The 11,250-nt window shown below is 46.2% G+C and overlaps 1 protein-coding gene across 11 annotated transcripts in view; it reads left to right on the plus strand.

Moving 5' to 3' along the window:
* The window catches only part of LOC115280643, a 36,243-nt gene that overhangs the window by 17,311 nt on the left and 7,682 nt on the right, over positions 1–11,250 (plus strand). For 8 of the 11 annotated variants that reach the window (XR_003903876.1, XR_003903877.1, XR_003903875.1 and 5 more), the window contains one exon: positions 1,126–1,498. Coding sequence is in view for 3 of the 11 variants with exons in the window: in XM_029925682.1 (XP_029781542.1) it covers positions 1,126–1,219 (94 nt within the window). In the remaining 8 variants the exon portion in view is untranslated. Of the gene's footprint in view, positions 1–1,125; positions 1,499–1,713; positions 1,743–2,574; positions 2,663–11,250 lie in introns of those variants that run through there. The other 3 variants (XR_003903871.1, XR_003903873.1, XR_003903872.1) reach the window with 3 other exon arrangements.

Consider the following 11,250-nt stretch of genomic DNA (forward strand, 5'->3'; position numbering starts at 1 on the left):
GTCTCCAGAGGTGGTCTGTGTCACTCACATCCGAACTACCCAAGAGCTTGTCAAAATGCAGATTCTCCATCCCCAATGCAAAACTTCTGAGTCAGAATCCAGAAATGGTAGCAGGAACTCTGCATGCTAAAGGTGCTCCCAGATGAACCCTATGAGCCTGAACTTGTAGATCGTTGCTCTGTGGCATTTGGCAAGGTCAGAGCAGAACTCCACACAAAGATAGCGCTGGATGTTTCCAAGTGATAAGCAAGGCATGCAGTAGCTAAGGCTAAATGGAGACCCTTTCCAGGGAACCAGGTGACCAGTGCCGGGAAACTGCTGTCTTCATCCAGCCAGAGGATCCCTGTGGACACAGAGAGGCTCACTCTCTCACCCCTGAGAGCCCGAGATGATCCTTCCAACCCAAGATCTTCGAGAATCAGTCATAGTGGGGTGTTGTCATCTGCTATCATCCATTAAGCCCTCTCCCATCAGCCGACCTCTACGCAAGTGCTCAGAAATACACATGCACAGTCAAATGAGTTCATCTCTACATACACAGACAGACCCATTCTTGCAAACAAACACTTGAGTGCATATGATAGGGGCACATGCTATACACATATACACACCTGAGCATATCTAGAAGAAAGAAACCAATATACAGAACCTTCTTTCTGACATATTATCAAAAACTCAACAGTAGCCTAATAGTACATCACCATGCCTACATCGTCCACCTCATTTCATCTCATCATGTAGACATTTTATTATCTCACATCATCACAAGCAGAATCGTGAGTATGGTACAAGAAGATATTTTGAGAGAGAGGCCACACTCGTGGAAGTTTCATTACAGTATATTAGTATTAGTTATTGTTGTTCCTCTCAACAGCGTCCAATTTATAAGTTAAACTTTATCATAGGTATCTATGTATGGGAAAAAAACAGTTTCTATAGGTCTCATTACTACCCATGGTTTCAGGCATCCACTGGGGGTCTTGGAACGTACCCCTTGTGGATAACAAGCTGCTAAACGTGCATCGGCTCCCCCCTATCTGCTTGTCCACCGAGAAGCTATACCTCAGCTCTTGCTGAGATGAGCTAACCTCCCTTCAAAATATTTTTCTTTCTAATTCATCTTAGGAAAATCACTAACCACAGGCAATTCTGGAAACCATTTTCCTCCAAGAGCTCCATCCTAATGTGGGAATCGGCTAAGTCCAAAACAAATGGTTGACCAGAGTCAGAGGAAGATGAGATTGTCAGAAATCTATGATGCAACCACGTGGGATTTCCTGGCAGCCATTTCTCCTGGCCCCTGATCCTGGGATAAACCCAGCACCACACTGGACAAAGAGCTAGAACAATATGGTGGACTCAGTAGGACTTTGCATCTGGCGGTCCCACAGTAAGTGTCTTCGGCTGGCTGCATTGGCTGTAGGAGCTTGGGTAAGTTATTGGACATTACTGAGCCTCCAGTTCCTTTTGTATAAGCTAGAAGTTTACAAGGATTAAATGAAACCATGTCTGCCAGCACCTAGCCTGGGTGCCAGGACACTCAGTCATAGGAGGTAATTGATTGGCTATTGGCCTAGCAGAGTACACATGTTGCACGTTCCATCAGCTTTAGATTCCAAAAGCTCTTGGTTTGAATGTTACCTCCTCCTCCTATCGGTTGGGAAGTTTTCATGCAAGTTTCTTAACTTCTGTGAACATCAAATTTCTCCTCAGGATACAAATACTACCCCCACCAAAGTCACAGAGCTGTTGGAAGAATTATGTTCATGTGTCATAAGAACTTAGCACATCTAGGAAGGAGATGGCTGGTTTCTTCTGCCTTTTTTCCGTCTTCTCTGAAGGGAACATCCCCTAGGTAGGAAGGATGAAGGCAGTTATTTCCTCATTAGGGGGGCATTTGGGACAGGACACTGTTAGGGAAAGGTTCATTCCTGATGACACAGGCCACCCAGTAACCTTTCAGTAAAAGCAAATCCCTGTTTCCTGTGTCACCTGGGCTGAAGGAACTCCCCCTTTGCTTGTAGTCCATCTACAAAACAAACTCTCCCAAAGGGAAGTGATTTTTTGGCCGGAGCAGGGGACAGTCCTTTCTGAAGAGTTTTGGTTTCCTAGGCAGCGAATGGACAGCTTTTTGAAACTGGTGATGTGGCTTCAGTAGGTCTTTAGAGCCAATAAGACCTCTTACTTCTTGCCTGAGTATCCTTCATCAAGGAGATTCATCTCTCTGAATCTTTATTTTTTTGTTTTAGAAAATTGGGAGAATGATGCCGGCCCTATAGAGGCTTCATGGGATTGAACACTAGTGTCTTTATGAGTGTAAATTAACCATCCTGGTGATGGAGAAACAGAGGGTTTTGTGGGCACATCTGCCTCTCTGTAGCCTTCTCAGCCCTGGGCAGAGAGCCAGCTCTGGAGGTGGCCTCAAGCTTGAATCTGAGCTCATCTTAGGTAGAGGACATATTAGCTGATCGGACACTAAGAATGGTTGTGGAATGAGAGGTTTAAAAATTAGTGATTTTGGGGGTGCCTGGGTGGCTCATTCGATTAAACAACCAACTCTTGGTTTTGGCTCAGGTTGTGATCTCACGATTCCTGAGGCCAAGCCTCCTGTCGGGCTCTGCAGCTGGTATCACAGAGCCTGCCTGAAATTCTCTCTCTTCCCCTCCCCCACCTGTGTGTGTGTTTGCACATGCACGTGTGTGCAGGCACACACTCTCTCGCTCAAAAGTAAATAAACTTTTAAAAAATTAAAAATTATTCTTCAAAAAGTTAAATGCAGAATTGCCATATGAGCCAGCAGCTCTGTTTCTAGGTGTATCCCCGAAAGAACTGTAAATTGGTCTTCAAAAAAATACTTGTCCATGAATATTCATAGAGCACTATTTACAACAGCCCAATGGTAGAAATAACCTGGTTTCCATCCTCAGATAAATGGCTAACCAAAGTGTGGTGCACATGGCCTATCCCTACACTGGAATATTATCCAGTCATAAAAAGGAATGCCATTCTGTTGCGGGCTATTGTGTGGATCTACCTCAAAAACTCTATGCCAGGCGAAAGAGGCCAGACACAAAAGGTCACATACCATCCGATTCCATTTATATGAAATATCCAGAATGGGCACACCCATCAAGTCAGAAAGCAGGTTTGAGGTCGGCAGTGACTGAGCAGCAGGGGGAAATGAGGAGCTCCTGTATCGTGGGTAGGGGGTTCCTTTTGGGGTGATGGCATTGCTCTGGAACTAGACAGAGGTGACAGTTGAACAAAAACTGTGAACGGACTAAATGCCACTGGACCGTACATGTTAAAATGCGTACTTTTAGTTTATGTCCATTATTTATTAATCATATACTTTTTAATTTTTTTAATATGTATTTATTTTTGAGAGAGAGAGAGCATGTGCATGAGTGGGGAAGGGGCAGAAAGAGAGGGAGACACAGAATCAGAAGCAGGCTCCAGGCTCTGAGCTGTTGACACAGAGCCTGACTCGGGCTCGAACCCATGAACTGTGAGATCAGGACCTGAGTAGAAGTCAGACAATCGACTGAGCCACCCAGGCACTTATGTCAGTTTTACCTTAATTTAAGGAAAACCTTCCCAAGTCCAGGTGTGGGTGTCTTGAAGCCAGGGCGAAGAAAATAGGAAAAAAAGGAGGCAGTGATTGTTGAAGCACTGATTCAAAATGTGCACTTTGAGGGCAGGGCAGTCCCCTAAATCTCCTTAATTAAGACATAAAGGGCATGAGGTTTTGGGGGAACAGCAATTCAGCAGATGAATAGCGACTGAGCGAGATGCCAGCCAATGGCTTCTTGGGAAGGGTCAGCCACCCGGATTCGCTTCAGAGTTGAGTTAACACGTGAAGTGTGTAAACACCACTGTTGATTCTTTTGTCCCCGCTCCCCCCAACCCTCTCCACCGGCTCTCTCCACTTGGCATGCATCCTATTTTCCAAACAGCAGCTGTGCTCCGTTGAATAGTAAATCAAACACCCTAAAAAACCGTTGTTTTAAAACAATGTCTCAGATTTCCCATATATTTCATTTCTATTTTCCTTCCCCCAAACCCTTGCCTCAGACGGCAGTGGGAGTAAGCTCATTCAGGTACGGCAGCGTCCCTTCTGCTCACGGGAACTCGTGAGCAAACTCCCACCGAGGAGTGGTTGTGGGGGCAGAATGCACAGGCAGATACTGTAGGTTCTTAGGAAGCAGGTTGTTAATGAATGTTCTCGGACAGGAAGGGACTGGATGGCTGAGGTTTTCTGGGGACACACATCCCCAGGATGAGCCCCAAGTTTCCAAGGATGTTGGCATCCTGAAAGTCCCAGCCCCTTGGCTTAGTGAGCCATTCTACAGCAAGACTTTGTGGGTTACACACTGTCTGGGAGGCAGTTTTCCTGGGGAAAGAGACAAATGGTGCTTATGAGGAATGTTCCCGAAGGGTCAGTGTTGGGCTTCCCAACGAATCCCACACCCATGTACACACAATCCCACACTCACAGGCTCCTGCCCTTTCGGTGCCTCCAACTTTCCTTGAGTCAGGGTCTCTCAACCTCGACACTGTTGACATTCAGGTCTGATCGTTCTTGGTTGAACGGAGTTGTTGAGGCTCACAGAGGTTGGGTGTCTCACCAACGTCACATGCCACCAAGTCCCAGTGCTTATGAGATATTCACTCAGCCAACGTTTCATACCATTGTTGTGTACTGAGCATTACTACAGGCATGCTGACCGGCAAATATTTATCCAGCATCCACACGAGGTTCAATGTTACGGACGCTAGAGGGAACAATGTGGAGGAGACAGAAGATAAACATGCAAAGCCCCACTGGTGTTTGGGGCTTAGTCGTGCTCTGTGGTGAAGGCTCCCCTGTTTACTGGAGGACATTTAGCCGCATCCTTGGCCTCTACTATATTCTTTTTTTTTTTTAATTTTTTATGTCTTTTATTTATTTTTGAGAGACAGAGAGAGTCAGTGCGAGCAGGGGAGGGTCAGAGAGAGAGGGAGATACAGAATCTGAAGCAGGCTCCAGGCTCTGAGCTAGCTGTTAGACAGAGCCTGACACGGGGCTCCAACCCACGAACTGTGAGATCATGATCTGAGCCGAAGCTGGACGCTTGACCATCTGAGCCACCCAGACGCCCCTATTCTTTTTTTTTTTAATTGCTTTTTTTTTTAATGTTTATATTTAAGAGAGAGACAGAGCATGAGCAGGGGAGGGACAGAGAGAGGGAGACACAGAATCCCAAGCAGGCTCTAGACTCTGAGCTGTCAGCACAGATCCTGACATGGGGCTCAAATTTGCAAACAGTGAGACCGTGACCTGAGCCAAAGTCAGACACTTAACTGACTGAGCCACCCAGGCCCCCCAACCTCAACTTCTACTAGATTCTAATAACATCCCTCAGTCATGATGACCAAAAATGCCTCCAGACATTGCCAAATATCCCATGAGGGGTAAGATTATCCCCTCTTGAGAACTACTGACACCGAAGGAATTTAAGAAAACAACCTTAAATTGGGATGGTGTGGTCTGCGTGCTGGTAGAACCCTGTCTGGCCAGAGAAACACAAATGTGTCCCAGAGATGACCTCCCATGGGAAGAAATGTCCAGGAATGCCCCTCCTGAGAAGGAAGGCAGTGTTTTAATCCATCATCAGACCAGCAGATTTTTCTGAAATTGCCTTATGATGACTCATGCATTATTATGAGCATTCCCATTGGATGGGAAGTCTAGAAGATCAGGGACTTTGCCCCTCCAGGTGATTGTAGAACCTTAAAGAGCCCAGTCACAAAACTCTGGGCCATGAATGAAAGAATGAATCCAGGCAAAGTCCTTCTTACAAGAACTCTGTGACCTTTCTTCCTCTTCCTCACACTCACTTAGTTCTCCCTCTTTGTCTTTCTGACCTTTTCTCCTCCCACTGGTACCCAAACACACACTCTCAAGCATAAAACCAAATACACGGATGCTCCTACAAACAGACAACACATACTCACCAACACACCCGCAGGAAATGAGAAGTAAACACCAAAAACATGTCCTTGACTCAGTGTTCTGAGAAAATAAACCAAACCCAGCAGCAGATTGCTGGGACGCAGACTGAACTGGAAATTCAACCAGCTTCTGTGCCACTTGGCACTTATCAATTTGTCACAACCTCAGGACTTGATGCCCTCACTGTAAGGTCACCGGAACCTCTGTGTTGTATTCAGAATACACTTTACCGTCACATTTGCAGTGAAAAATAACATGGAAAGAATGCCCTCCCACTACCCCCAACACACACACACACACACACACACACACACACACACACACACACACACACACACTGTGGTTATGGAGGCCACATCAAGTGGTTCCAGTCTCTTGGCAAAAATTCTTACAGGCTGGCAAGCCAGGCAGAGACGCAGTTCAGAAAACATAATCTTTTATTTACCCAGATAAATGCGATACTTGCCACATAAATTCGAGGGCACTTTGATAAACACTTTATATGCTGTACTGCACCCAAAAGACCGTAACTGCCTTTAGATTGAGGACAATGATTGAGAAATGGCAAACCAGGCAAATAAATAAATTGTATGTATTTATTTTTAACTGCTCTTCTCGACATGCCACAAGGCTTCTCTCGGGCAACACACACTTGGCAACCTCAAATAAAAAGTGACCTCTTGATTGGAAAGAATTGAACTGCTATTCATCTTCCTCTTGGGCCGCGGCTGAACACCTGCCATTCTTGGTGAGGCAGAGGAGATTCTGATCCGTTGGCGCTGGGCTGAATCAAAGCATCCATCTCTTCCCCCATCCCAGACAAACTCTGCACAGAGGAGCTGTTACAGATTAGAAGTCTGAGGAGGAAACTAGCCAGTCTTATAAAACATAGATTCAAACTCCAAACCATATTAAGTTGAAGTGGGGACCAGAACTTCTATGGAAAACACATGCCATATTGTATAGGGCACTGAGTCTGAGAAAGGCCAGTTGATCTGGGATTGGAAGTAGTTTTTAAGTTCATTTATTTTGAGAAAGAGAGTATGTGCAAGGAGCGGGGGAAGGCAGAGAGAGGGGGAGAGAGAGAGAAACCCTAGCAGGCTCTGCACTTCAGCTCTAGAGCCTGACATGTGGCTCTAACCCATGAACCGTGAGGTCAGGGCTTGAGCAGAAACCAAGGGTCAGACACTTAGCCAACTGAGTCACCCAGGCGCCCCCAGGACTAGAAGTATTAAGGTGTTCTCTGAGTGTGTCTGAGGAGCATTTCCTCATCTCTGCACCTTCCCTTGCTTTCTTCACTGCCCCCAAATAATATTTATTAGCATTTTGTAGACGTCAAGTCATTCCGAACGCTTTATGTAACCATAATGCTATCCAAAATTCTATGAAATACTATTGTCAAACTGTGTCTTACAAATAAGTAATTAAGACCTAAGGTGTTCGGGTAAAGTCAGCACAGTCAGTCAGTGGTAACGGTGGAATTTGAATCCAGATCATCATCCAGCAAAACCAATGTTGTTTAAACAGCAGCTAGATGTGGAACCTCGGTGCATCTCACTCCTCATTGTCCACACACCAGTCCCAAGTTCTCGATGGCTTCTGTCATCATTTCTATGATCGCCATCAAGAAGATTTCAATGTCTATGCCAGCTCCGCCCTATAGGCAACAGCTGCATAAATTTTGGTTCATAAGGAGCCAGGCTCAAAGGAAAAAGGGTTCCATGATTGATTAGTGATGCCTGCCCTGGGTACAGAAGTAGTACCTAGTGGCATGTGTGATACCAATGTGCCACCCTCTGTCTTTATGCTGGGGGCTGTCCAATTTCTACTTCTAAGCAGTACTTCATCTTCTGAACTCGAGCCAGATTTTCAACCACCCTCTAGACATCTCTGTTGGGATAGCCCACTGACACCTCAGACTTCCCCACACTGGCCTCTTTTCTCATGGTGCCTAATCTGGTAAAAAAAATACACACACACACACACACACACACACACACACACACACATCATATTAATTATTATTAACTGTCCACCCAGGGTCCAAGCTGGAGGCCTGACCGCTGACCTGAACTCTTCTCTGTCTTTCATTCCATACTCCATCCATCACACTTTTTCCATTGCACTTTCCAAAACATTTTGAGACTCTGCCTCCATCACATTCCCGTTCCTTGAGTCTAGGATAGGCCCTTGTTTCAACTATTGCCATACTCCACTAACGAGTGCTCCTGCTTCCAGACTTGCCCAGCCATGGCCACATATTCTTACTAAAGCACAAATCCAGATATATATCTCCCTGGCCCAGATACCTTTGTGGCTCTGCTAAGGTCAGTCTCTTCAGCTAGCATGGGAGACCCTGCCCCCTGAGGTCTCATTTAGCTGATATCTCCATCCCCTCCGTTAGCCGCCGCATCTCCTTACCTGTGCTTCAGCACATAACCACCTCGCTCCATTCTTCCATCCTCAGTCACACCTCTGTGTCTTGGCACAGCTGTTTCTTCCACTAATATGCCACCCCCCTCATAATTTAGTGATCATTTAGGGAGACATCTATGCCCTGGGCTGACACAAGTCCACAGTCACAGAGTATGTGCTTGGCTTGAGGAAGCATTGTCTGAAGGGTCCCAAGTAGCTGTAACAAGCCCATCTGCTAGAAGCTTGTCTTGTCCCAACCTATCCTTTCCTGTGTCCTCTGCAAAGCAGTAGCTATTAGAATTCAGTCAGTACATCCATAAGCACAGGTATCCCACAGAAAGCACCCCGCAGAGGCGGGATGGTGAGACCTATGACCCCCAGTTACCCCCTGACAATGTCAGTTGCACTCCTGGCACCTCAGTTGGTGAATGTTTGTGCCAGCTTACAGTGGCCATTGCATTCAGGCCACACCTTTTTGAAGCACAGAGCTCACAGCTAGGCCCCAGGCACATGGGTCTGATTCGAGAATGTGAACTCTTTGAGGGTAGGGGTCAGTCAAAGACAGCTTCACCTTCCTGTTGGACCTGGGCTGGGAGCCTGGACAAGGCAGGCATTCAAGAAATGGTTGTCCATGGATCAAATGGAGTGAATCAAAAAATAGACAACTCATCCCTCATTAGTTGGGTGGTGATGGCCCATTTTCTTAATCTCTCTATGCCTCTGGGTCTCCAACTACAGAAGTAGAATAATAGCAGGGCCATATTCTTTGCTCCTTCAGACCTTGTTACCAATGGATAGAGGATGGATGGATGGGTGGATGGGTGGATGGATGGATGGATGGATAGAGGATAGATGGCTGGGTGTATGGATGGATGGACAGATGAATAGGTGGATTGATGGATGGATGGATGAATGTGTCTGTTGATGAATGAGTGGATTAATAGAAAGCTATTTAATAGATCCACTATATTATATAATCAATTAATTAAGAAAAATATTCTTCCATCACTGCCAAAAGCCACCATCTATTCACACGATAAATAAAGTGGCCCAAACACAAATGGTCCCTCTTGGGAAACCATCAGTCCTCGGGACAGAATAAAGGCTCCCTTTGGGCACTGTCTTCAGCACACACCCTTCCCATGGAGTAAAGTGAAGGCAAAGGGAGGAGAGGGAACAGAACTTCAAAGTGGGCGTTTGGAAATACTGTCACTTCACAGATGCCTCTGTCCCCTTAACCCCAGCCTCCCTGGGAGCAGTCTGCAGCTCTGAGGCTTTGTCTTGCAGAAGGTGGTGAAGACAGGATCTTGAGCTCCTCGTCACTCTGCCATTCCAGTAGCACTTGTGTGTGAAGGGCTGGTGGGGAGATACACAGAAGGAGTGGCCCCTGCATGCCTCTTCTGCATGTGACCTATTAGAAGTCACTCCTCCCTACATGGCAATGAGAAAGAATGAAATCTGGCCCTTTGTAGCAAAGTGGATGGACCTCGAGGGTGTCATGCTAAGCGAAATAAATCAGGTGGAGAAGGACAGATACCATATGTTTTCATTCATAGGTCTAACAGGAGAAACCTAACAGAGGACTATGGGGAGGGGAAGAGGGGTTAGGGAGAGGGAGGGAGGCAAACCATGAGAGACTCTTGAATATTGAAAATGAACTGAGGGCTGAAGGGGAGGGGGAGAGAGGAAGCGGGGTGATGGTCATGGAGGAGGGCACTTGTGAGGAAGAGCACTGGGTGTTATATGGAAACCAATTTGATGATAAACTATATATGAAGTTGAAAAAAAAAAGAGGTCACCATTCTGCCTGCCTTGGCTCTCACACTCGTGGCTACAAGGCCTAAGCCTGCCCTGAAAACCCGAACTCTCCTTCCAGAGTGCTCTATGGACCCCCAAGACTTCTTGGGCCCCTCCCCGGCTCCGCGGTATCAGCTGAGTAATCTCCCCAAGCATCCACACACAGCTGCAAGGGATGAAAACTGTACTGTTGATAGATGAAACTTTGGCTAAGATTACATGGTTTTGAATATCTTGATGACATATTTGTCTGAAAAGTCTTTCAGAGGATGGCCTAATATAAATGCGCGGAAATGTTTCTAATGACTAGCATTTGTCTACAGACTTCGTTGGAGAAATTAGCATTCATATGTCTCGGGATGTCATTTGCATTTGTATGCGGGGACAAACTTTTGAATAATCATTTCTTCCAGCCCAGTAGAGTTAACTATTTACTCTGAACACAGGCTGGTTTCCTTCTCAGGCTATGTGGCTGGGTTAGTGGTGTCCAGAAAGAGGTAATGATGTTCTAAGCATATATTTTACTGGAACCTTCTAAGTAGTCCTCACAATACCATTTGCCTAGCCAATGTTTACTGGGCTCCAGTTCGGCTCTGGCCACACCCACCGAGCTCTTGGAATCCACCCCGTGTCCTAAAGAACCTCAGAGCTTTCTATGAACCCCAGGCCCACCAGGTTGAAGCCTGAGACCTATCTAGTTGCAAACATAGCTGGAATTCTCCCCAGGATAACAGAGGGTCCATTGAAACCCCGTGGAAAGCAGCTGGTGTATGCAGGCAGCTTGGGTCCCCTTCCCTTGTGCAGTTTCTTAGAGGGCCTTTGGCTGAAGTCCAGGGCATTTTCCTGGCCCAATTTTGCATTAAATCGTATGAAAAGGAAAGGTCTGCCTAGAGCCAAGGAGAGCTAAATTCTAACAGGGCTCTCATTTGCTCTGTGATGTCCAGAAAGAAAATGAACCTCCTTCGGGATCAGTTTTGCCATCCATAATTCCGAGAGGCAATACCACCAATTACCAGACTTAAGGAGACAAGAGTTTGTTCATG

This window comes from Suricata suricatta, chromosome 16 (genome assembly GCF_006229205.1).
Source record: "Suricata suricatta isolate VVHF042 chromosome 16, meerkat_22Aug2017_6uvM2_HiC, whole genome shotgun sequence".
Classification (NCBI taxonomy): Eukaryota; Metazoa; Chordata; class Mammalia; order Carnivora; family Herpestidae; genus Suricata; species Suricata suricatta.